The 26855-nt window shown below is 47.1% G+C and overlaps 1 protein-coding gene across 1 annotated transcript; it reads right to left on the bottom strand.

Moving 5' to 3' along the window:
- Window positions 1-1493: 1493 nt before the first annotated feature.
- Window positions 1494-26625, bottom strand: LOC116502515. The gene is made up of 7 exons (XM_032208394.1): window positions 26444-26625; window positions 23605-24399; window positions 22117-22237; window positions 19472-20309; window positions 4943-5795; window positions 2793-2892; window positions 1494-2545 (listed from the first exon to the last, which is right to left on the bottom strand). Exons 2-7 carry the CDS (start codon window positions 24373-24375, stop codon window positions 1566-1568), a joined length of 3663 nt encoding a protein of 1220 aa, XP_032064285.1. The 5' UTR covers window positions 24376-24399; window positions 26444-26625; the 3' UTR covers window positions 1494-1565.
- Window positions 26626-26855: the final 230 nt, after the last annotated feature.

A 26855-nucleotide genomic window follows, 5' to 3' on the forward strand; every position in this document is an offset into this window, starting at 1 on the left:
AACCAAAATGTTGGCTCAGAAACTCTGGCATTTGAAGCAGGCAAGTCTTAAAGCTGTCGAGTTACAAGGCCATTGCACCCCTAACCCTTTGGGAAAAAAACCCCAGGGGTGTTCAAACTTGACAGCTTTAAGACTTGTGGACTTCAACTCCCAGAATTCCTCCTCTTGCTCTTCATCTTGATGATGTGCGGACGGGTGGGGGGGAGGGAGCTGGAACCGGTTCTAAATGGCACTGTAGATTTGTGGAACCTCTTCTATAGAAGAGGTTAGAACTGGCAGGAACCCACCCCTGAGTCTGCCACGGATTCTGCTTACCCTTGTTTCTTCTGGTTAACCGGGTTTGTCATGAACTTTCCAAAACTTCTCTTCCTTGATTTCTATCTAGCCAATCATACATAGCGTTCCCTCATATTTTTTCTGCACAACCACCTCGTGAAATTAAGGGGGCTGGACAGGGGTGAAATCAACTTACCTTTGCTAATGGTTCGTAAATGTGAGCGCACACACCACCTCTGCGCATGCGCAGGACTTTCCACGCATGCACAGAGCATAAAAAATGGGACGTGATGTCTGGGTGGGCGGAGCCTCCCGCCACGACCGCTACTGATTCACCCGAACCAGACAGAACCGGCTGAATTGCACAACTGGGGCTGGACTAAAAAAACTCCAGCGACCCCAGAGTTTGGGGTGGGGGATTAGACTCTAGATCTCACCACTCCTAGTCCAGCCCCTTCCTCATGACTGAAAATTCCCTAAGAGCACAGGCTGGGAAGCATGGGCCAACAAGGATTTAGAGAGGCAAGCCAATAGATGTGTGTCTTGAATGAGTGGGACCAAGATGAGAAGAACCAAAATAAAAATAATGCCAATATCATGACAATATAGTTCATATTTATTCCCATTGGATCGAACCATTTCTTCATTCTAGCATATTCAAAGTTGGTGGCAGTTTTGAGAAGGCTCAGGAGCAGCAGAATCGAACGCTTAGGAAAGGGGGCACTCGCTCTGCCTATTTCAGTTTTGACTATTGTTCCTATAAGCTAGTATTTCTCAAGGTTGGCCACTTTTAAGAAGTATGGACTTCAACTCCCAGAATTCCACAGCCAGCATGAGGCATCCTGGGAGTTGAAGTCCACTTCTCTTAAAGTTGCCAAGCTTGGGAAACACTGCTATAGACAAATGATCAAGAGACACCAATTTATAACATCGTGGTGGGCATGACTGCTGTACGGGTAGTTCTCCATTTACGAGCACAATCGAACCCAAAGTTTAAGCAAAACAGACATTAAATGAGTCGTGCCCAATTTTTACGACTTTTTTTCCCCCCACTTCCGTTATTGATGGTTGTTAATAACGTTCAAAGTTACAACGGCCCGTGATTTCCACTACCGCTTTGGGTGAACCAGTCCAAACCAGGCAGAATACCACCTGTGGTATTACTAATTTAACAATTGTAGGGATTCGCTTAACTAAGGTGGCAAGAAAAGTCGTAAAATGGGGTGACCCTCACTCAGCGGCATAAATTCTGGGCTCAATTGTGGTCGTTAAGTCGAGGATTACCTGTATTAAGCCTTAGAAATGGCGGGCATTTGAAACTGGAACGCAACCGTTGGGTTATAAGGAGAGGTTAATTTGTGGGCTTCCTCTCCAGTATGGATTCTCTGATGTCTAATAAGATTGGTGCTTTGGCTAAAACTCTTCCCACATGCCAGGCATTTATAGGGTTTCTGCCCTGTGTGAATCCTCTGGTGTTTAACGAGTCCCGACTGATCGCAGAAGGTTTTGTTACAGTCCGAGCATTTGTACGGTCTCTCGCCGGTGTGAATTCTTTGGTGCGAGGTAAGGTGGGTGCTCTGGCTGAAACTCTTCCCGCACTCCGAGCATTTGTACGGCTTCTCCCCCGTGTGGATGGTCTTGTGGTTAATGAGGCCCGACTGGTTGCAAAAGCCTTTCCCGCACTCCGAGCATTTGTAGGGCTTCTCCCCTGTGTGGATCCTCTGGTGGGAGGTCAGGCTAGTGCTGTGGCGGAAGCTCTTCCCGCACTCGGAGCATTGGTAGGGCTTCTCCCCCGTGTGGATCCTCTGGTGTTGAATCAGGTTGTTGCTCTGAGTGAAGGTCCTTCCACAGCTTGGACAACCGTACGGCCTCTCCCCCGTGTGAGTCCTCTGGTGGGCGGTCAGTTGATTGCTTTGACTAAAACCTTTCCCACATTCTAAGCATTTGTAGGACTTCACGCCACACTCAGCGAGGTTGTTGGTCTGATGAATAGTCTTCCCAAAACTCGGGTTCTTCTTGGGTTTCTCTCTCCAGGGGTCACCCTGGCGCCGCTTCTTCCTCTCTTCCGTTGATTGTCCCGGAACGATGACTTTGTGGACGTCTTCCTCCTGGCAGGAAGTGGCGAGGTCACTCCTTTTCTCTAGAGGGATCCCCTCAGATCTGTTTGATCCGCCCTCCTTCCGTACGTTTCCTTTGAGCACTTCGATAGGGTTGGTTTCTGAAGTCATCTCACAAGGTTCCATCTCGTCTTCATTCTTCATTCCCCCCACTGGAATAAAAAGAGGAAGCGATTAAAACGGTGGAAGGAGCCGTTCCTCCGATGAACGATCCACCCTTGTTTTGGTGACCTACGTCAGGCCATCTACATCTAAAACACAGACAAACTATGGTTACAAAATAATGGCTTCCGGATGGTTACTCAACTTCAGGTTTAACCTTAGATCTGAACCCTCAGCCTAGCTCAATGCACATTAGAAGGTTCCCTTTCTGATCCAACGGCATGGTGTCTCACTCACCGTCTCCCTGCTGAGTTTCGGCATGCAGCTGCCTCTGCTCCGTATCATGGGGAATCTGGCCAGTCTCAGTGGAAGGCAGGGAGTTCTCTTTGATGTTGACCTGGAATGAGCAGAGAGGAAGAGTTTTAGGATAGGACAACAGAGCTGGGAGGGGAGGATTGTGTCCTTTGCCACATGGATAGATATTTATTCCCAGATAGGATTGGGTTTGTCTCCCATGGAGTTCATTTTTCATTTCTCTCTCCCTCTTTCTCTCTCTCTCTCATACACACACACACGCACATCTATCCATCATCTTTGTCTGTCTGTATGTCTGTCTGTCTATCTATCTATCTATCTATCTATCTATCTATCTATCTATCTATCTATCTATCATCTATCTATCTATCATCTATCTATCTATCTATCTATCTATCTATCTATCTATCTATCTATCTATCTATCTATCTATCTCCATCCATCCATTCATCCTTCCATTTATCTAGCTATCAATCCATCCATTGTCTGTCTGTCTGTCTATATCTATCTCTAGACTATCCATCCATTCATCCATCCAATCATCCATCTATCCATTTCTCCCTCTATCCATTATCTCTATCTCTATCCATCCACCCATCCATCCATCCTTCCATTTATCTATCTAGCTATCAATCTATCCATTCATTGTCTGTCTGTCTATATCTATTTCTATACTATCCATCCATCCATCCATCCATCCAATCATCCATCTATCCATTTCTCTCTCTATCCATTATCTCCATCCATCCATCCATCCATCCATCCATTTCTCTCTATCCATTATCTATCTATCTATCTATCTATCTATCTATCTATCTATCTATCTATCTATCTATCTATCTATCTATCTATCTATCTTCTCATTATCGATTATCATCTATCCATTATCTATCTACTGTATATCTCCCTTTCTCTCTCTCTGGAAATCTTGGGTTCTTCTGAAACCTATAAATATATTTCTTTTGTGTAAGGATACTGCTGTCTTGACTGCAATTGGAGAACAGGTTTAGTCTTAATGGATTAAAATGGAGGTGTCTGATAGATACTTTGAATTACAACTGCAATTAACCCTAGACATTGTCTGCTCTGGGGGACAGATGGGGCCTAGTCCCAAATCTCTAGAAAACAGCTCAATGGGGAAAGCTGAGAGAGGACATTTGGTACCTGGCTATCATTGGTACATTAGCCAGTTGAAGCCAAAGCCAAACAGGCACAAGACTAAAGGAAGGAAGAACTCAACAGATGCTGGAACAAGGCTTGGCTGGTTCTCCAGAATGTGCGGGGAAGCAGGAGCAGCTACAATGCCCTTTACTTGACCTCTGCTTATCATTAGTATAAGCTTCTCTACCCAGCTTCTTACATGTTTTGTATGGGCTCTTTGGACTTAGCCTGCAACAGCTTCATTACTGCAACTCTGCATCCCAAAACACAGCTGTGATTAAGACAGAGAACTCAAGACAAGCGAGCGATCCATGATTATCACTAAGCTTCTTGGCCAATGGGGAGACCAGAGGTGGGTTCCTACCAGTTCGCACCTATTCGGTAGAACCGGTTCGTCAAATCTCCCGAACCGGTTAGAAGAGGTTCCACCAGTGGACCTGGAAAGCAGGCCACACCTACAGAAGAGGTTCCAAAATTTTTTGAAACCCACCACTGGAGGAGAGAGATACAGAGAGAGAGAGAGAGACAGACAGACAGACAGACACACAGAGAGAATTACATAGGGAGGGAGGGAGGGAGGGAGAGAGAGGCAAAGAGCCACTCACCCCCCCACCCACCCCCACCCACACACAGAGACAGACTCACACAGAGAGAGAAAGAGAAAGGGAAGGAAAGGAAGAAAGAAAGAAAAAAAGAAAAAAAGAAAGAATAAGTGAGAGATATATGAAAGAAAAAAGAAAAAAGGGACAGAGAGACAAAAGGAAGGAAAGGAGAGAGAGAGAGAGAGAGAGAGAGAAAGAGAGAGAGAGAGAGAACACATGGCCGGCAAGCCACTCCCACCAGGTCACATGGCCAGCAAGCCACTCCCACAAAGGAGGCCACACCCACAGAGTAGGTTCAAAAAAATTTTGAAACCCACCACTGGGGGAGACTTCTGCAATCTTCTACACCCGAGTACCACAACGTCTCACCTGCTTCCCACAGCGCTCCTTGGCCTCTCGTTGACGCTGAAGGAACTCTTCGGCTAGGCCCACCGCTTGGGAGCAAGTCTCGGGGCTGCATTCCCGGACCCAACTCTGGATCTCCGGGGGCAGGATCGCCAGGAATTGCTCCAGGATCAACAGCTCCAGGATCTGCTCCTTAGAGTGTCTCTCCACTTTCAGCCACCCATAACAAAGATCTTGGAGCCGACTGTATGCTGCGGTAGGTCCCTCCGCCTCCTGGTAACAGAAATGCCGGAAGTGCTGACGATGCTTCTCCCTCTGCTGGGCGTCCCCTTGCAAGATGGCTGCTTTCACTTTCCCGTAATCTATCTTATCTTTGGCAACCATCCTGTCAAAGACCTGTTGTGTCTTTCCACTGAGAGCCGGCAAGAGCCTGGCTACCCATTCCTCCCTGGGCCACTGGCAAGCTTTGGCCACTTGCTCAAAGGAATCGAAGAATGCCTTGGCATTGTCCCACGGGGTAGTCTCCCCCGCCAAGGGTGCGGATGTCCAGGTGGAACAAGGGGACTCCATCTTCTTCAGAAACACCTGCAACTGGGCTTCCCAGCGTCTCCTCACCCCTTCTCTTGCTTCTTCTCTCACCCAATGGGATGTTGTTGTCCTTTGTGGATAGTGTCCAATACACCCAGAAGGCACTGACTCCAATGGTGGACCTCCTCCTCCTTCCTCATCTCCCCGGGGTTTGAGGGCAGCAACCTTCTGGAGGCCACCAAGGGCTTCTCTGACCTCTTCTAGGTCTTCTTCTTTTGGCCAGACAGGGAACGGGGTCTCTTCCATTTTAATCCAGGGATGGAAGGAGCTCCAAAAACAAGTTCTCGGGAGTCACACTCTTCTCCTCAACTCCTGGTTGCGAAAGCAGAAAAAAAACCGAACCTAAGTTAGCGATCAACTGATGTCTTTACTCAAAATCCTGGGTGTCAGATAGCAAATTACCGCGATGGCGAACCTGTGGCACTCTGCGGGCACATGAGTTGTTGCCCAGCTAAGCTCCATCGCGCATACGTGCACGCCTCCCATCAGCCAGCTGATTTTGGTGTCTTTGCCATGCATGCGGGAGACGCATGCGCACAAGTGGGGGGGAAAGGGGGTTGTGCGTGCATGCACAGGGCAGGAAGGCACTCTCTCATCTTTCTCTCTATCTCCCTCTCTCATCTCTTTCTTTCTCTCTATCTGCCCCTCCCCTTCTCCCCCCTCTCTATCATCTCTCTTTCTCATCTCTTTCTCATCTCTTTCTCTCTCTCTCTTTCCTCCCCCCTCATTTTGTCTGCGGCAAAACTAAAACAAGTAACTAAACCCATCCTCATTCACCTATTTTAAAGAGAAAAAAACATTTTATCTATTCATCTTAGTTAGAAGATGAATAGCTGCTGGAAATCTCTCTCTCTCCCACCCCCCCTTTCAAATCTGCTTAAATCACCACGAAGGGTCCCGCTCCCATCAGGCTGCCTGCAGACCTTATTGGATTCCCAAACCCACCGAGCCCAGGATGATGGGTGCGGATGGCAAGGCATAACGGAATAACAGAGTTGGAAGGGACCTTGGAGGTCTTCTAGTCCAACCCCCTGCTCAAGCAGGGGACCCCGTTTCCCATTTCCCTCCCGCTGGTTTCTTCTTTTCTGGGATCCGGTGCGCCTCGCCTGCGATCTATGGAGAGCGGGGGGTGGGGGGGGAGGACCTATATAATTTGGGAAAGAAAAGTCTGCCTGTCAATCAAATCCAGAGGGTTTCCCCCTAATTTTGTCGAAAGCTCCTTCGCGTTTTTGCACCTCCTTCCATCCCCCCTCCCTAAATCTTTTGCTTTTTTTCATACTACCTTCGTCTGGGTCCTTTTGCAGCGGTGGAAGCAATTATATATATATAAAAAAACTAACCTCTTCTCGCTTTACAGAAAAAGAACCTTCTGATCCCTCCCATTAACTCCTCCCCCTCTTCCTTTCTAGGAAGCACAGCTCTATAGGTTTAACCCTTTGTAAACGAAGGTGTTTTTTTTTTAAAAAAAACTTTGATTTGAAAAGCAGAATTTAATTTTAAGTCGAAGAGACTCGGGAGCTAAAAGTCTTTTTTTTTTTAATCACTGGCCAGATCAAACAAGGAAGAACCATCCAACCGTTGATATTATAATAATCCCGCGTTTCTCAACCTTAGCAAATGTGTGGACTTTTAAGTCCCAGAATTCATGCTGGCTGAGGAATTCTGGGAGTTGAAGTCCCACCAGTCTTCAAGTTAACAGACTAACAGAGTAATAACAGAGTTGGAAGGCATCTTGGAGGTCTTCTAGTCTAACCGCCTGCTTAGCCAGGAAACCCTACACCACTTCAGACAAACGGTTGTCCAATCTCTTCTTAAAGACTTCCAGTGTTAGAGCATTCACAACTTCTGGAGGTAAGTTGTTCCACTGATTAATTGTTCTGTCAGGAAATTTCTCCTTAATTCTAAATTGCTTCTCTCCTTGATTAGTTTCCACCCATTGCTTCTTGTTCTACCCCCAGGCACTTTGGAGAATAGTTTGACTCCCTCATGAAGCCGAGGTGGCGCAGTGGTTAAAATGTAGCACTGCAGTTCAGCAGTTTGGCTGTTCAAATCCCACCAGGCTCAAGGTTGACTCAGCCTTCCATCCTTCCGAGGTGGGTAAAATGAGGACCCAGATTGTTGTTGGGGGCAATATGCTGACTCTGTAAACCGCTTAGAGAGGGCTGAAAGCCCTATGAAGCGGTATATAAGCCTAACTATTGCTATAAGCCTAACTATTGCTATTGCTTCGTCCTCAAAGACGGAAACACTGCTATCATGTCTCCCCTAGTCCTTCTTTTCATTAAACTAGACATAACCAGTTCCTGCAACCATTCTTCATATGTTTTAGCTTTCAGTCCCCTAATCATCTGTGTTGCTCTTCTTTGCCTGGGTCAATGATCAAAATTTGGGCACCTGACAAGCAGCATATATTTGCAACCGTTTCCGCTACCTGGTAATATGTGATTGTGACTTTTCCAACCCGCTGTTGACCAGCAAAGTCAGGGAGGAAAGACGGATTTGCTTAACAACCATGTGATTCCCTTAACAACTGTGCTGATTCACTTAACAACTGCAGCAAAAAAGGATGTAAAGTTGGGCATGATTCACTTACGCCTTGCTTAACCACAGAAATTTTGGTCCCCACCGTGGTCGTAAGACGAGGACCACCTGTATTTATAGCTCAATATTTTCTCTCTTCTGAAGTCCTTACTTCTTCTGCTTCATTAGGTTAGGGGAAAATGAACTGGCACTGAGTTTATGGACTGAGCGAGGCTTCCCGAGAGCATGAATCTTGGTGGTCTCCTTCTAAGATCCACTGTGGAACCACTTCAGTGACATGGATCTGCATCCAAGAACAGAGATTAGAAAGAGGACAAGATTTAGGGAAAGGATCTCCACAATCTTCTCCAAAGACGAAGTTTTTTCCAGAAAAAAATTGATGGAATTAAGGAAGGGGTGACTGTTCTGACTGAGGCTTCCCGAGAGCATGAAGCAAACTCCTGACAAAAAAACTATTTTATTAATTTACTGTGAATTCTGCTCATTGACACCCAGCAAAGTTTTTCAAGGGAGGATTTACAGTCACAGCCCTTATCTGGCTTGGAGAGCTGCCAGACCGATATCTGTAAAACGTAGGAAGGAGTCTCAGAGAGTCAAAAACCAATTAAGCGAAATAATTGTCTCCTGCAAACTCCACTCCCCTTTCACTCCTCTTTTATTTCCTCTGGGAGGGGGCATTCATCGTCCACCTGTGGCCTTACTCCCAAGTCGACCCCTGTTCTTTAGCTGTTCCCTTCGTCTGGCAACTCTGCGCATGCGCACACTGGGAACAGGCTGTTCTTCTGCCTCACTGATATCTGACTCTGAAGGCAGCTGATAACTGTCAGACAGCTCTGGCCCCCTCTGCCTCCGACATAGAGCCCTCATCAGAGCCTTCCCCAGACTCCGAAGACTGGCCCATCTTCCTCCCCAACCTCCTCACTGTCCGAATCTGCTGCCAGCTTCAATGGCCACTGGTGAACCACAACACAGACTTTGCTTTGTTTTTTTAAACTAGAATTAGATCCGTTTCTGAGAGGTCAGTTTGAATGGGTCAAAAGGGATTTTTGGCTTTTGATCCTGGCACCTGTGGTAACTTTTCTCTACCAGGCAAAGGTAGGGATTTGATCTGAGGATATATGCTGGATTGCAAGAATAGGGCTGTTGGACTCCAGCAATTTTTGTGTATACTTGTAATAACAGAATCATGAACTTTCAACTGGGTGGAATCCCAGGAAGTTTTCAGAATTGGAATTTTCCATAGATGTGCCAACATGTCTGTCTTATTAAATTGGAACTTTAAGGATAGATCTGCCTTGGACTCTGATTTAATTCTGCATGATATTTGGAACGCTGACATTAATAACAACAACAACAAAATTTAAAAAAAACGACCCGGATTGATTTTAATATCCTGATGACATTTCAGGTTTCTCTCTTCTCCAAATGAGCAGTTAATGGCTGTTGACAGCCAAACATGTACACATTCACATTTAAGCGTGTATCTTTAATACATTACTACAAGTGTTGCATAAGAGGGTCAAAGTTTCCATTAGATACGGTCCTTTGGGAACATGTCAGAGAGTTTTGGCAGTGGAGATGAAGGCAATTTTTTTTTTTGGCCTTATTCTTCTTTACAGAGTGCTTTTCTGCGTATCCTCTATTTTATTTGTTTGCATTTATTAACCACCTGATTCCAAAATTATTCAGTTTCTTGAGATTAGCTAAGAGTGCTTAGCTAGGGACGCGGTGGCTCAGTGGCTAAGACACTGAGCTTGTCGGTCAGAAAGGTCGGCATTTCGACCGTTCGAATCCCTAGCGTCGCGTAACGGAGGGAGCTCCCGTTACTTGTCCCAGCTTCTGCCAACCTAGCAGTTCGAAAGCATGTAAAAAATGCAAGTAGAAAAATAGGAAACACCTTCGGTGGGAAGGTAACAGTGTTCCCTGCATCTTCGGTGTTTAGTCATGCTGGCCACATGACCACGGAGGCATCTTTGGACAGCGCTGGCTCTTCAGCTTTGAAACAGAGATGAGCACCGCCCCCTTGAGTCGGGAATGGCTAGCACATGTGTCCAAGGGGAACCTTTACCTTTAAGAGTACTTAGGGGCTACTGCTTGCAGTTGGCAAGCATACAGTTAATCCTTGCTTACTGACTGCCTTGTTTGGTGGTTATTCAAACTTGCAGTGGCATTGAAAAAAATGGCTGTGACCAATTCTTGAATTTATGGGGACCTTTGCAGCTCTTCATGGTTACAAGATTGCAATTCATGTGCTTTGGAACTGGCTGGAGACAAGTGGAGTTAACAGAGAAAGAATTGAAGGGGAAGGAGGAGGGGGAAGAAGGGAGAGGAGGAGGAAGAAGAAGGAGAAAAGGAGGCGGGAGAAGGAGAAGGAGAAAGAAGGAGAGGGAGAAGTGAAGGAGGTGAAAGGGAGAAAGAGAAGGAGCAGGGAGAGGGAGAAGGAGGAGGGAGGAGAAAGAAGGAGAGGAAGAAGAGAAGGAGGGGGAGAAGGAGAGGGAGAAGGAGGGGGAGAAGGAGAGGGAGAAGGAGAAGAAGGGAGAAAGAAGAAACCATCTTTCTCACCAGTTTCATAGCAATCATAGACTTTTTTTATTTATTTATCAAAACCGACTTCAAATGCCAGCTAAGCAAGTTCTGCTTCAGCCTGAGAGCAAGAACGGCTGGCTCACCTACAGACAAGCATTCAGTGTTACCTGGTGGGGGGGAGGTCAATGCCCCATGGGTTTCCCCACCTCCCTGGTTTTTGCAGCTCTGCACTATCCCAAATCCGGCTGCTGAAAGTTGCAGGCAAGTGGCCAAATAAAAGTTGGCCACCTTTCTTGCAATTATTGGTTGTTGTCGTTGTTGGAATGAAATCAAGAAAATGCTCTAATAGGCTTGGAAGTAAAGCTTCTTCAAGCAGAGTGTCACTCTGGTGGCTTTAGGAGGACATCCCTGTGGTTTTCGTTGCAGAAATAATGAAGTGGTTTGCCATTCCATTCCTTGAGGAATTTTTTTCTTTGGATGGGAGTCTAGGCTGAAGTTCTATGATTTTCTGGTAGTCTTCCATCCAAGCACCAATGAGCTGTTGTGGCCCAGCAGGAGCCGTTGGGGCTGTCGATGGACTCCGATAGCGAGGAATCCTATGAGTTGGCTATGGAACATGAGGAGGACCCTGGGCAGGGTTCAGACTCAGAGCAGGGACCAGAGAGGCTGGTTGGCCACTAGGAGGCGCCTGAGGCATGAAGCAGTGGGGAAAATCAAAGGGAGTTTGTCCCTGACACCAGGCAACAAAGGGCGGAGAAACGGAGGCAGCAGTTATGGAGACAGACTCATAAGAGATAATCAAGCCCAGGTGGTTGTGGCTTGGCCCCTCCCAAGAGAGTATATAAGAAAAGACTTTAGGAGGAGTCCTTTTGCAGGACACAACCATTCGTAGTAATCTGGAGAACTCCTTGTCTGGTCTGCCTTGTGTCCCCATGTCTGTTGGAGTCTGGGTTGCTGCCAACGTCTTGCCAGTGAGTCGTGTCTGGGCTTTCAGCCAACAGGATTATAATTGCTGTGAATAAAGAGTGGCAAACAGCTAAGCCTGTGTCTGCGTTCATTACCGGACGGAGGGGGGGGGGGGGGCAGAACAGAGAACTAACAACACAAAATGAAATTCAATGATGAGAGAAGTAAGGTCCTATATTTAGGCAAGAAAAACCAAAATGCACAGGTATGGAATAGTACCTATGGCGTATGTGCCAAATGTGGCACGAACGCCTCCCGCTGGCCAGTTGGTCTTTCGATCTCTGCCACCCATGCGCACAGGGCAGGGGGCATGGGGGGGAAGTCACGTGTGCATGCACAGGGTTGTGTGTGTGGAGTCATGCATGCATGCAAGGGGTGGGGCAGGGTGCATGCACAGGGTGTGTGCACATGGCATTGGGGGGGGGTTGGGCCTGCACACCCTTGTGCTTTGGGCACTCTGACTGAAAAAGTGTAGCCACCACTGTTATAGAGCTTCCTGCTTGAGCAGGAAGGGGGGTTGGACCAGAGGTGGGCTCCTAACCGGCAGTGACCCACGCCTGCCACACCCCTCAGCTCTTGTTTTTTGCTTCTGTGAATGCGCAGAGCATTTTTTTATTGCATTGCGCATGCGTGCGCAGCACATGAAGTGCAGGTGGTGCATCCACAAGCGAATCGGCAGTAGTGACTGCTGGAGCCCACCCCTGGATTGGACTAGAAGACTCTAAGGCAGGGGTCAGCAAAGTGCGGCTCTGGAGCCGCATGTGGCTCTTTCCTCCCTCTGATTGATTTTGATTTGATTTGATTTGTCTTGTATACCGCCCACTCCCGAAGGACTCCGGGCGGCTCACAATAGACAAGGGAAAGGTGAAAACTAGACAAAGACAACACTTTAAAAACAAAACCGCAACATTCACAATTTCCGTGGGGCTGGATATTTCACAGCCCACCCGGCCAGCTGGAGCAGCCAGGACTTGGTGGCTTTGTGGAAGGCCGGGAGGGTAGTAAGGGTCCGGATCTCGACAGGGAGATCATTCCAGAGGGCCGGAGCTGCAACAGAGAAGGCTCTCCCCCGGGGAGTCGCCAGCCGACATTGGCTGGCAGATGGAATCCGGAGGAGACCTAACCTGTGAGATCTAATCAGTCTGAGGGAGGTAATCGGCAGGAGGCAGTCTCTCAGGTACCCAGGTCCGATGCCATGTAGGGCGGCTCCGTCATTGGTCGGCGCCACAATTTTGAGAGGAGCTTCCGGTGGGGGGCGGAGAGAAGCACAGTGCACCAGGAGAAGACTCTATGGTAAGGAGAGGGCTTTCCAGTTGTCTCCACAATTGATAGGGCTTTCGGTTATGACAGGTAGAGGAAAAATTACGCCGTGCTAGGAGGAGACACTATGGTCAGGGAACTGAACTTCCGGCCAGCTCCAGAATTGAACAGGGGGCTTCCGGTTAGGACCTTTGTGGCTCCCGGTGTTTTCTTTTCTGTGGGAAATGGGTCCAAATGGCTCTTTGAGTGTTTAAGTCTGCCAACCCCCTGCTCTAAGGTCCCTTCTAACTCTAACTCTGTTCACTGTCTTGAAGTCTGTTGTTGAGAATAGTCCAAGGTGGTGCTGCCCCGTAGTAAAGCCTTAAGACACCCGTGAGCTTAAAAAAGAAAAGCACTGCAAAAAAAACCTCCCAAAATTGTGTAGCTCACCATTCTAGACCCTTAACCACCTCAGCCCTAGTAGTTCTGGTGTGCAGTGCCCTATTGTGTCGTTTTGAGGGTAGAAGTTGAAACAATTTCTGTCCAGGATGTGAGGGGTCTGTAGATATTTTCACAGCCCCTTTTTGACTCCTGCAGTTTATGGGTCCTCCATGGAAGGCAGGTTGGCAGCCATTGGTTTTTCTGCAGTTCTGATTCTCCTCTGAAGTCTGTGTCTCTCGTTGGGTTGCAGAGCCAAACCAGACAGTTATGGAGGTGCACATGACAGACTCAATAATTCCTCTGTAGAATTAGAATTAGATATTAGTCTTTGGTGGCAGGAAAGCAGAGATCTGGATCATCTGGTATCAATTAACACGGTTTGTTAACAGGCGGACCTGTTGAAAGCACCTGCCTTTTAATAAAACGAGAGTTAAAAGGTATTACTAGACCCTTAGTCACGAATCCCAGGGCCGCGGCACAACACCGGGCCAGGGCCGTGTCCCATTCGGAACTGACCCACGCGAGAGCACGTCTGCCTCTACTGCTCCACTCACGCGAGTGTGCAAGGCTCCACTCGTATGAGCGGCAAGGAAGCAAGCAAGCAAGCAAGCAAGCGCGCGCGCACACACACACACACACACACACACAGAGAGAGAGAGAGACATGGAGCTGTGCACAGGCACACGTGCGCCTACCACGCACCCGGATCAATCCCGCTTCCACACCAGCCCGCCAAGTCGGAAAGGTTGGGGCCCGCTGTACTAGACTAGAGAGTTGAGACGAGACCAGCGTTTCAGGACCTTGGACAGCTCCGATTCGGGTTGAAATACCGGCTGAGCGTCAGGAAACGGACCATTCTATTTATCTCTGTATTAAATCCTTGTCTGTGTCTTGGGCAGACATTCAGTAGACCACGATCTGCTTCTGAGGAGTTGGAAGTTATTGGTTTTGGGTCTCAGGTTCAGAAAGTGGCAAATGAGTGGAAACAGACTCCTCAACTTTGGAAACCTTACAATGAGCGGACTTCAAACTCCAAGTACAATTCCCCATGCTGGGTGGAGAATTCTGAAAGTTGAAGTCCATGCATCTTAAAAGTTGTTAAGATTGAGAAACGTCAGTCTGGAAACGGTGTTGTTGTTGTTAAAATAAGTCTCTTCTAGATGATCTTGGAGTTCATAGAAGACACCAGTGGTGAAATGATCTTGGGGGGGGGGGAAACCCCTGTTCTGGCCATTTGTGGGTTAGTGGGATCATTTGACAGTCATTGATTTTGGATCCACCCAGGGGCTGTGCTTACCCCAAATTTTACAAATGGATTATGAGTTAATCCATTTTCTGGATTCATTACAAAACAACACACCAATCAATCACAACAAGGCCTCAAGGTAAGTCTAGAATGAGTCAGGTTTAGCAAGCATGTCTGACCCTCTTGCATGCATTGTGTGAATGCAATCAATTGTTTAAAAGAAAACCTTCCTTACACCTTTGTGATCATGGTCCCTTTGTGAACGTGGCCCACAGTGTAATGATGCACAACAGGGCCTCTTCAGTGGTGGCACCCCATTCTTTGCAATCTCTTCCCTGCTGGACTATGTTTGTTTCCAAATATTGTAACTTTTGAGCACTAGCAAGACTCATTCATTTATCCGGATCTTTGATTGATATTTAGTTTAGTTTAGTTTAGTTTATTTGGATTTATAGGCCGCCCTTTTCCCTGAGGGGACTCAGGGCGGCTTACAATCATTAGGGGGGGGGGGTGAAATTCAAAACAAACAATATGTGCACAAAATAAGTAAAATAATAAAAGCACAACTTGCATTCAACATTCACACTTGGGTGGGGCAAATCGAAGACTTATCCCCAGGCCTGTTGGGATAGCCAGGTCTTAAGGGCTGCGCGGAAGGCCTGGACGGTGGTGAGGGTGCGTATCTCAACGGGGAGATCGTTCCACAGGGTCGGAGCTGCAACAGAAAAGGCTCTCCTCCGTGTAGTCGCCAGTCGGCATTGACTGGCAGATGGAATTCGGAGGAGGCCCAGTCTGTGCGATCTTATCGGTCGAAGGGAGGTAATCGGCAGAAGGCGGTCTCTCAAGTACTCAGATCCACTACCATGAAGGGCTTTAAAGGTGGTCAACAGGACCCTGAAGCGCACCCGGAGATCAACAGGTAGCCAGTGCAGCTCGCGGAGGATGGGTGTTATGTGGGCGAACCGCGGTGCGCCCACTATCACTCGCGCGGCCGCATTCTGGACTAACTGCAGCCGCCGGATGCACTTCAAGGGCAGCCCCATGTAGAGCACATTGCAGTATTCCAGCCTAGAGATCACAAGGGCTCGAGTGACTGTTGTGAGAGCCTCCCGATTCAGGTAGGGTCGTAACTGGCGGACCAGGCGAACCTGGGCAAATGCCCCCCTGGTCACAGCCGACAGATGATGGTCGAAGGTCAGCTGTGGATCCAGGAGGACTCCTAAGTTACGAACCCTATCTGAGGGGTATAGAATTTGACCCCCCAGCCTGATAGGTGGAACATTAGCCAAATTGTTGGGAGGGAAACACAACAGCCACTCGGTCTTGTCCGGGTTGAGTACCAGTTTGTTAGCACTCATCCAGTTCTTAACGGCCTCAAGACCCTGGTTCATCACATCCACCGCTTCATTGAGTTGGCACAGGGCGGACAGATACAATTGCGTATCGTCCGCATATTGGTGGTATTTTATCCCGTGCCTCCGGGATATCACGTAACTGCAGATTTGTTTTTGTTGTTCTTGCTAGTTTTTTTTAAATCTTAAACTGCATTTAGGTTATTTGTTTACTCTGTTTTATATGACTGCTACAATGATGAAAAGAAGGCAAGCAATTAAAAAAAAACAGAATATTCACCCTTAGCCACTTTATTATTAAACAAAAGCAAGAGAGAGTCCACAGGTATGAGCTGGTTTCTAGACTGATAAGATTCAAAACTGTTATATAAGCAGTTGCAACTGAAGAAGCTTCTTGTGTTTTCAACAACAACAACAACAACAACAAAACAAGGAAGTCCAGTTGGTTTTTGAAAAGCACTTTTGACACAACCATGACCTGGATGATGGAGCATCACAGATAAAGAGCTGCAAGCCTTCCCGTTATCAGTGAACAGACTTGCCTCGTCATCAGGCTACAAAGAAGAAAATTTAAATAAACTTAAAAATGACACTATCAAGTTGCATACAAGGAAAACCAGTACAAAATGTTTTACAGATGGCACCTGTCACCAACAAGGTTAGCTAAAATCTTAACAAATACCTCCCCAAAATGTTGGAAATGCAAATCAATACATGGAACATATTACCCTTTAGGGTGGACCTGTGAGGAGGCTAATTTTTTTTGGAAAAGGATCAAAAATTGGCTGGAGGCAATAACAGGAGTTAAAATAGAATGGAAACCTGGAGTTTTTTTTATTAGGATTTATGTCTGCGAAATAGAAAAAAGAAATCCAGTTATACTACATATAATTACGGCGGATTGCCTTTGCCCAGAAATGGAAAAACAAATTAATTCCAAGCAAAGATGAAATAATAAGAAAGGTTATGGACTGTGTCGAAATGGACAAACTAACTAAAGAAATCCAGGGAAAAGAAGAATCAGAATTTTATCAGATATGGGATAAATAGTATAGGTGGATGGAGGAAAGAAACAAAAATCAATGAAGGAATATAACAAAACTCAAAAAATAATAGTTATGAGTAAAATAAGAGGGTTAAGAATGGTGAAATCCAAATGAAATACAATAGAAGGGGAAATAATATAAGGTGAGTGGTATCGATTGATAAATTGCTATTAGAAAGAACAGGAAGTTCCTGTTCATATTGTATTGTATAAATGTGGTGTACGTCTAAATTGTGTGTGTGTGTGTATTTTACATGTTTGTTAATAAAAATCTTTAAAAAAAAGTTTCTTCCCAAACAAATCCTACACTGAAAATAGATTTTATTTTCCTGGGCTCCAAGATCACTGCAAATGGGGATTACAGCCAAGAAATTAAGACGCTTGCTCCTGGGAAGGAAAACTATAGCAAATCTAGACAGCATCCTAAAAAGCAGAGACATCACCCTGCCAACAAAAGTGTGTATAGTCAAGGCTATGGTTTTCCCAGTTGCAATGCATGGCTGTGAAAGTTGGACCATAAGAAAGGATAGGCACCAAAGAATTGAGGCTATCGAGATGGGTACGGTAGTCCCCTGGAGCTGCTGGATTCTCTGTCTTAGGTAAGAAAACCACTTGGGACCCCACAAGAGGAGGACCCCCAACTGCTAGCAGCAAATTAAAATAAGTGGGCTAAAGATGGCTGAGAGCATCAGTGGTGGCAGAAATGCGGGCCAGGCCCACTGCACTCGATGTCATAGATTGCAGGGCCGCAGTAACCTCGCCAAACAGGCACCACAAAAGGGCCGGTGGCTGCACGGGGGCGGGGAATGGTATCCACTGTGCTTGGCGCTTCGAACACAGATGACTGAAAATCAGTCATCCCTGATGGAACTGGTGCTGGGCCCCCGATATGCCTGTCTCCAGCGCCCTGATAGCACGGTGGCTGCGGGGTCTTTACGGCGGAGATTATAGAGCTGCTGGATAACAGCCAAGTTTGCTCTTCATAGAGTACGATTGCTCCCCTTACGCCTTATGCCGGATAATGGATGGTCTCCACTTATAGGGGAACCACTCTTGGGCATGCTCTGGTGATAGGTCCTGACCCTGGCGGTCACCAATCTCACTGGACTTAAGGGCGCTGGCGATGGACTGCAATGCTGCAGCCCCCAGCTTCGACTCCTTGATTCTTATAGTGGAGTCAAGCAAAGCGAGTCTCCATGCTGGGGGGCCTGAAACAAATACTAACAAGGTAGGCAATTGGCAGTGGTCGGATTCAGCCAGTTCGTACCTATTCGGGAGAACTGATTGTTAACTTTCTAAGCAGTTTGGAGAACTGGTTGTTGGAAGAAATCTCATTTTGTTTTTTCTACTTTACAGGGCTAATCCTGTAAGGAAGGCAGGAAGGAAACATTCTGGTGTTGTTTCTAGCCTAATCTTTGTTGCCCTGCTTACAGAAACTGCCTCTCCGGTTAACCCTTATTACATTGTAATAGTTAAGGTGAAGCGCCCATCGATGTGAGTGACGTTGAGTTGGCCGCGCCCACCCAGTCACATGGCCATTGAGCCACGCCTACCCAGCTGGTCATTAGGGCAGAGAACCGGTTGTTAAATTATTTGAATCCCACCACTGGCGATTGGGGAGGAGGAGAACAGGGAGGTTGGCACCCTTGATTTAAATCCGCTGCAGATACAAGCTCCAAGGTAGGTGGTGGAGGAGGGTCTGATAACACTGGGGCAGAGGGTGGCCCCGCCCACTTGATAAACTGCACACACGTCTTAATTGCCTCAGCCGACCGCCCTGGAAAATGTAAGGTTAATAACACATGGAGAACTTTCTTTAACATCCCCATTGTCCAGCAGCGGTTAGCATGGCATTGCAATGCCTCATCCTCCACAGGTAAAATAGCAAACCTCTCAGCGTTCACATCTGTGGGATGTTTGTGGGCACATGTGCGTACTCGGGCCACGCTGAGATTTTAATTGCCAGCCACAGATGCACGAGAACATGCTAGACCGAGAACTATCGTGGCTAAAACCAGGAACATCATGGGGAGCTTCCATGGCTCCTGCTAGCCTCTCTTGAATGCTGTTATCCTGGGCTCCAGAGTGGCCAGGATTTTTCTTATGATTTTACGATGTAACCAGCAGTAAACCCCTGCAGGAAGGTTAGCCCCGCCGGGGGATGGCCTGGCTCTTTGCTAAAGTGCTGGGGAGTAAATCCACCAGCACCTTGCCCAGCGGTCGCCACGAGGAAGCGCCTAGGACGTGCAACCAGGGTGCTCCCAAGCATCAAAAAGATCCTTAAGAGAATCAAGGTCTCATCTGAGTGGGACTGAAAGCACCTGGGATGAGGCTCGTGTGAGGAGGACTGAGGCAGCCTGCAATGCCGCTTACACCAGTGGAGTCACAAGCGCCTGCAACAAGGCTTGCACGAGTGGGGCTGTTGCCCAGCCACAGTGCTGAGAGGGATGCTTGTGTGAGTGGGCTGGCTGGCGGCTCATGCGGCCTGATGGCAATTAGTCCACGGCCTGGTAGTGGCCCACAGCCCACAGATTGGGGATCCCTGATCTAACTTAAGCAGTGAGTTCTTGACGGAGCTTCTCTGCCTGGTCCCTCACAAGCCAGGTCACGTGCCGTCCTTGTCATCGCTGTGTACGCTCTGGTGCCGGGTGAGGTGGGCCTTCCGGATGAAATCCCTCCCACACTTCAAGCATTTGTACGGTTTCACTCCCGCGTGAATCCTCTTGTGGTTAATCAGCCCCGAGCCTGAATGGAACTGGCTGCCGCACTGCACGCAGGCGTACGGCTTCTCCCCCGTGTGGGTCCTTTGGTGGATGGTCAGAAGGGAGTTGCGGCTGAAGCATTTCCCGCAGGTCGGACACCTGAAGGGCTTCTCGCCCGTGTGGCTCCTCTTATGCACCAGGAGGTGAGAACTCTGGCTGAAGTTTTTCCCGCAGAAGGAGCATTTGTACGGCTTCTCGCCGGCGTGGCTGCGTTGGTGGTAGATGAGGCCCTGGCGTGAGTGGAAACTGTTCCCACACTGGGTGCACTTGTAGGGCTTCTCTACGTCGTGGGTCCTCTGGTGGAAACTGAGATGAGAGCTTTGACCAAAGGTCTTCCCGCAGATCAGACACTTATGGTAAGGTCTCTCGGGAACCGGGATATTATCGTCTGTTTCCTGTCTCAAGGGCAGCCCAGACGGGATGCTTGACCTCTGGATCTGGAATAATAGGGGTTTGCCCAAGATCTTCCTATTGATGACCGAAGTGATGGACATGGCTGCTTTGCTCCCTATATGGATTCCTGGCTGAATCTTTGGCTGGGTCTGATTCTGGAAGAGTTTCCGCTGCTCGGGGACACGGGAAAAGTTCTCGGCAAATTGTCTTTGGGGGATCCAGCACAGATCGCTTTCTTCACCTCCTTCCTGCAAACAGCTTCTCTCCTTCTGATCATCCGCAGGTCTGCACTCTGTCAGAATGAGAAGAGATGTTGGTTTCACGTAGAATAGACAGAGTTGGAAGGGACCTTGGAGGCCTTCTAGTCCAACCCCCTGCTTAGGCAGGAGACCCTATACCATTCCAGACAAATGGCTGTCCAATCTCTTCTTAACACCCCACTCCACCCACCCACCCACCGCAATGATGGAGCACCCACAACTTCTGGAGGCAAGTCGTTCCACTGATTAACTGTTCTAACTGACAGGAAATTTCTCCTTGGTTCTAAGTTGCTTCTCTCCTTTGATTACCATATTTTTCGGAGTGTAAGACGCACCTTTCCCCCTCAAATAAGAGGCTGACAATATGGGTGTGTCTTATACAGAGAATACAGCAATTTTTTTGCCCCCTGAAACCCTGCCCCCTTCACCAAAATGGCCGTGCATAGCTTGTAGGAGGCTTTCAGAGAGCTCCTGGGGGCTGGGGAGGGCAGAAATGAGCAAAAAACAGGCTGTGAAAAAAGGTTGTTTTTTGTCAAAAAGGGGGCATTGGGAAGCTTATAGTGCTCCACTCTATAGGCTTCCCAATGCCTCCTTTTTTGACAAAAAAACGGGCCCATTTTTGCAAAAAATGGGTCAGTTTTGCTCGTTTTTGCACCCTCCCTCCCCGAACACTCTACAAGCCTCCTAAGCACTATTCATGCCCTTTTTTGGGAGTGGGGGAACGGGCCTATTTTCATGAACAACGGGCTGTTTTTTGGAGATTTGCAGAGTGCAAAAACTTTTTTTTAAATTTGCCTCTTCAAAATCTTGGTGTGTCTTATACTCCGAAAAATATGGTAGTTTGGAGAATAGGCTGCCTCCCCTTCTTTGTGGCAGCCCCTGAGATATTGGAACACTGCTATCATTTCTCCCCTAGTCCTTCTTTCTATTAAACTAGACATACCCAGTTCCTGCAACCGTTCTTCATATGTTTTAGCCTCCAGTCCCCTAATCATCTTTGTTGCTCTTCTCTGCACTCTTTCTAGAGTCTCCACATCTTTTCTACATCGTGGCGACCAAAACTGAATGCAGTATTCCAAGTGTGGCCTTACCAAGGCCTTATAAAGTGGTATTAACACAACGTGATCTTGATTCTATCCCTCTGTTTATGCAGCCTAGAACTGTGTTGGCTTTTTGGCAGCTGCTGCATGCTGCTGGCTCATATTTCAATGGTTGTCCACTAGGACTCCAAGATCCCTCTCACAGTTACTACTGTTGAGCAAGGTACCACCTATATTGTACCTGTGCATTTCGTTTTTGTTGCCTAAGTGTAGAACCTTACTTTTCTCACCACTGAATTTCATTTTGTTAGATAGTGTCCAATGTCTTTGTACTGCTTTCTGCCCTAAGCAAATCAGGGGCACCTTTTCTGTCCGAGAAATTATATTAAAAGGCAGAAGTTTTTATGAGCCGAAATTCTTCATCATTTATTTCCATTCGTTTCATTTTTCAAAAGCTTCATCCTTTTTAATATAATTCCTTGGCTTGAAAATGTGCTACCAGACTCCTTCTGATTTTTTTTTTTTTTTTGGGGTTACTATAGGTCAGTGTTTAGCAATGGAGATTTTGGCCTCAATTGTGGTCATAAGCCGAGGACTACTTCTATCTTTGAAATGATGTCCCAAGGGGATATGGGCTGTCTAATATACTAAAAAAACACTGACTCATATCTAAACCAAGAGAGGCTACAACAGTGTGGAAACCTTTGCAAGAAAAATGTCCCTTAGAAGATGTGGAGGAGGAGGAGGAGGAGCAAAACTTAAACTGAGATGTTTTAAGGATGTGGGATGCAAAAAGTACCTGGGAGACTCCTGTCCCCATCACTTTCTCCTTTGGCTTCTTCTTGCAGCTGGCTTTGATCTGGAGGCTGGAAGCCTTGTTCTGAAAAGCCAACTGCTACCTCCTCACATGGCATGATGTCCTGAAATATTAATGGAGATATACTTTAGCTAGCTGATGGAGAGACTATACCTTAATGTAATATAAAGAACATTTGATGGAATTTGGTGGGTCTATTCTAATGAAAAGAAGGACTAGGGGTGACATGATAGCAGTGTTTCAGTATCTCAGGGGTTGCCACAAAGAAGAGGGAGTCAAACTATTCTCCAAAGCACCTGAGGGCAGGAAAAGAAGCAATGGGTGGGAACTAATCAAGAAGAGGAGCAACTTAGAAGGAAGGAGAAAATTCCTGACAGTTAGAACAATTAATCAGTGGAACAGCTTTCCTCCAGAAGTCGTGAATGCCCCAACAATGGAAGTCTTTAAGAAGATGTTGGATAGCTATTTGTTTGAAACGGTATAGGGTTTCCTGCCTAGGCAGGGAGTTGGACTAGAAGACCTCCAAGGTCCCTTCCAACTCTGCTATTGTATTGTATTGTATAGTCCAGCATATGAATCCAGTCCTGTTGTAACTTTGAGCGGTCACTAAATGAAATGTTGTAAGATGAGGACTACCTGTATTTAATTAATTATTGCAGCAACAATTTTTATTACAGTAACGGATCACTTCACTAACCAGCCTTACTTACTTACTTACTTATTTATTTATTTGTCAAATTTATTGGCCATCCATCTGACCGCAGGGTAACTCTGGGCGGCAATGGGGATAGAGAGATAGAGATAAGGATAGAAACAGACAGACAGACACCATCTAATGGTTAAGCTTCAGGCTAGAAAACAGAACACTGTGAGTTCAAGTCCCACCTTTTAGCCATGAAAGCCAGCTGGGTGACTTTAGGTCATTCACTCTCAGTCCAACCCACCTCCCACAGTTCTTGTGGTGGGGGAAATTATGAGGAGGAAGGTGTGTCGGACATGTCTGCCGCCTTGTGTTATTCGTAAAAATAAACCAATAAAAGGTGTGATGCAAATAAATTAAAAACGTCTGTCTGTGAGTCCTAGGCAGAGGACAGGTAATTTATTTGTATGGTCAAAACATACAAGAATCTTAAGAGCTGTTTCGGCCGTGAACAAGTGATCCGTTTCTCATATCTAGTCAATTTCTCAGTGGCTGGTACAGTACAATCAGAGTACTAGCTTGCAGTACATAGAAGAGCATATACATATATATCTATATCTATATCTATATTTATATCTATATCATCTATATCTATATCTATATCTATATCTATATCTATATCTATATCTATATCTATATCTACCCATCCATCCATCCATCCATCTATCTATCTAGTGCTAGTTTAGTGAACATTAAAGTCCATCCACATTGGAAATTGATAGCAATGCTTCATATGTCTCTCTGAGACAGGCTGCGTCTCCACCACTAACCTCACGGATGCAATCAGGATCAGTTCTCCTCGCCTGGCGCTCCCACTCCTCCGCTTCCTGCTGCTTCTGCAGAAAATCCTCGGCCAGGGCCACAGCCTGGGAGCAGGTATCAGGGCCGCAGCCTCTGACCCAACTCTGAATCTCCCCTGGCAAGATAGTCAGGAACTGCTCCAGGATCAACAACTCCAGAATCTGCTCCTTGGAGTGTTTCTCTACCTTCAGCCACCGTTGGCAAAGCTCCTGAAGACGGGAGCAAGCCCGCCGTGGGCCCTCCGCCTCCTGATAGCAGAAACGCCGGAAGTGTTGGCGCTGCTTCTCTCGGCTCAGGGCACTTCCCCGCAAGATGGCCGCCTTTACTTTCCCGTAATCCTCTTGCTCTCCGGCCTCCAGGCCACTAAAGGCCCATTCGGCTTGCCCACTGAGTGCGGGCAAGAGATGGGCGACCCACTCGTATTTCGGCCATCGGCAGGCTTTGGCCACTTGCTCAAAGGAGGCCAGGAAGCCCTTGGCATCATCCCACGGGGTGGGCTCCTGGGGCGGCTGAGGAGACCCCCATCCTGAGCAAGGGGACACCGTTTCCTGCTGAAAGTGCTGCCACTGGGTGTCCCAAGAAGGAAGGACCACTTCGTCTGGTTCCTGCTTAATTTTCTTCTGCAGTAGTGGCAGGCTTTGTGGGAATCGCCCAGTGCTTCCAGTTGGTAGCAGCTGAGGGTTTCTTCCCACCTTGGCTGACCCCCCTGCCACTTTGAGGACCATCACCGAATCTTCCATTGCCAAGACAGAAGTGGAGCTTCCCTGCAGGGGGAGAAAGAAGACAAGCAAGAGAACCTTTGTTGCTGGGAATGAAAGCTGATACAGGTAGCCTGTGACTTACAACCCTTCGCTTAGCAACAGTTCAAAGATACACCGGCACTGAAAAAAATGACTTATGACTGTTTTCCACAGTTATGACCCTCGCAGCATTCCGGTGGCCACGTGATTTACATTCGGATGCTTGATAATTGACTCGCCTCTATGACGGCTGCAGTGTCCCTGGGTCATGTGATCCCCTTTCGCGATCTCCGTGTCAGTAGGGAAACCTGATTCACTTAACAACCGTGCTACTAATTGAACCACGCTAGCGATTCACTTAGCCAACGGGGCAGGAAAAGTCGTAAAATGGGGCAAAGCTCACTTAACAAATTTTTCACTTAGCAACGTAAATGTTGGGCTCAATTGTGGTCATAGGTTGAGGGCTACCTGTAAAGTAGAGAGGGGAAATCCTGCCCATGATGGGCTGAGAAACCCAAACCAGCATCTGACCTTCTCATTGATACCATCTTTCTTGCTTTGATTAGACCTGAGGTCTTGAAACTGGGCAACCTTGTGGACTTCAACTCCCAGAATTCCTCAGCCAGTCATTTGCATTTTTTGAGAGAATTGTTGAGGTTTATCTGTGTCCTCAGTGGTGCAAAGGGGTGCGGAGCCTTCTGGGAACTGCTGAAAGGACTGTGTTGTAGACTGGAGATAGACGCTGTCATATAACTGTCCCTCTGTTGAGAGAGGGCTGCTCAATGTTGACGTAGTCAATGATTCTCTAAAAGGTTGCAAATGACCAGCTGCCTGCAAGGAATATAAATCCTTCCATTCCCTACCATCCAGTTAGAGCTGAAGAAGCGTCTTGGATGAGAAGTGAAACATCTTCAAAGAAAAAACAAGAAAGTTCAGTTGCCTCCTGAAAAAAAAACACCTTTGGGACATAACCATTGTAGGAATTTAGCACCCACCCGTCTCCTAGGAAAATGAGATATTTTGTTGTTAGTTGTGAAGTTGTGTCTGACCCAACACAACCCCATGGACAACATTCCCCCAGGCCTTCCTTTCCTCGACCATCCTCTGGAGTCCATTTAAGCAGACACCTATTGCTTTGGTGACTCCATCCAGCCATTTCCTTCTCTGTCATCCCCTTCTTCTTTTCCCCTCAAGCGCACCCAGCATTAGGCTCTTCTCCAGTGAGTCCTTCCTTCTCATTAGGTGGCCAAAGTACTTGAGTTTCATCTTCAGGATCTGGCAGTCAGGGTTGATCTCCTCTAGGGCTGACAGATTTGATTGCTTTTCAGCCTAAGGGACTGGCAGGAGTTTTCTCCAGCACCATAGTTCAAAGCCTCAATGCTTTGGCGATCAGCCTTTCTTATGGTCCAACTTTTACAGCTTTACATTGCAAGTGAGATATTTTAGGAAATATTAAAAGTATAGAATGTTTCCCCTAAAAGAGGCAGGAACTCACACACACACACACCAACTTTTTCAATGGGCCATTAAACCCCGAGTCAGTCTATTCTACATAACAAAGATGTACCTCCTTCAGGCAGAGCCATAGTAGAAATTATTACATCATCGCCCAGCAAGCTTGGGACTCAGGACAGCTTACAGAGTTACCCCTGCATGGAAGTCTGACAACCAGTCAGACTCCAAGCTCAAATTCAAAAAAGAGGGGGTATAAAACTCAGGCACTCTCAGCATCTCTCCCCTTTTTTCCTTCTTCACCCAACATCTTCAAGGCATGTGGTCCTGTCCAGCGTTAAAGCCATCTTTCCAAACAGCCTCCATGTTTCCAGTGAGTCTTTCTCCCCACTTGGAACTGAATCCAGGAGGACATTTCTTTTAACAGGACATAACCCTGATCTGGATGACTGAGCATCTCCATAGACTCTCTTGGATTAGTTAAAAGTTGTAGGGGTTGAAAACCAAGACAACTGACAGTCACTTGATTTGGGGTAGGTGCTTTTTTTTCGTTTGGATGCAAAAGACTTGAGTGGGTTTCTCCTGCCTCCCCACCCCTTTATTTTGACAAACTCACCCAATTTTCCTGATTGCGACTGCACCCCCCAGGTCTTCCTTCCTGCAGATGCACCTCGCGTGACTCTGTGGCAGAGAAAGGCGAATCCCCTTTTTAAATGCATTGGGATCCTCAGCAGGACGGAAAGCGCCTGTTTCCAGAGGGAAGGGGAAAACTGTGACAACAGGAAAAGGGTCTGCAATATTTACAGGGCTCCTTTTGTCAAGCTATGGTCTCACATCCGCCTTTTCCTCTCTAGGAATGCCTCCCCACTCACCCACCCCGGAATTCACTAGACTTAACTCTTTCACGCCCGGATTTCTTCCAAGACTTTCCCTATCCTTAATGCACATTTATAGATGGATCTAAAAATTTCCTTGGCCTGGCTGTGGATAATGAGAGCTGTGGTTCAGCACATCCGCGTTTGGCACCA

The sequence above is a fragment of the Thamnophis elegans genome, chromosome 2 (genome assembly GCF_009769535.1).
Source record: "Thamnophis elegans isolate rThaEle1 chromosome 2, rThaEle1.pri, whole genome shotgun sequence".
NCBI lineage: Eukaryota > Metazoa > Chordata > Lepidosauria > Squamata > Colubridae > Thamnophis > Thamnophis elegans.

Bases quoted from the DNA above. Each gene is read 5' to 3' on its own strand.
- LOC116502515 (XM_032208394.1), bottom strand. From the start codon at position 24,375: ATGGAAGATTCGGTGATGGTCCTCAAAGTGGCAGGGGGGTCAGCCAAG. The intron at 20,310-22,116 runs GTACTTTTTGCA...TCATTCTGACAG, and splicing joins TGGGGACAGGAGTCTCCCAG to AGTGCAGACCTGCGGATGAT. The intron at 2,893-4,942 runs GTGAGACGTTGT...TGCTCATTCCAG, and splicing joins AGGAGCGCTGTGGGAAGCAG to GTCAACATCAAAGAGAACTC.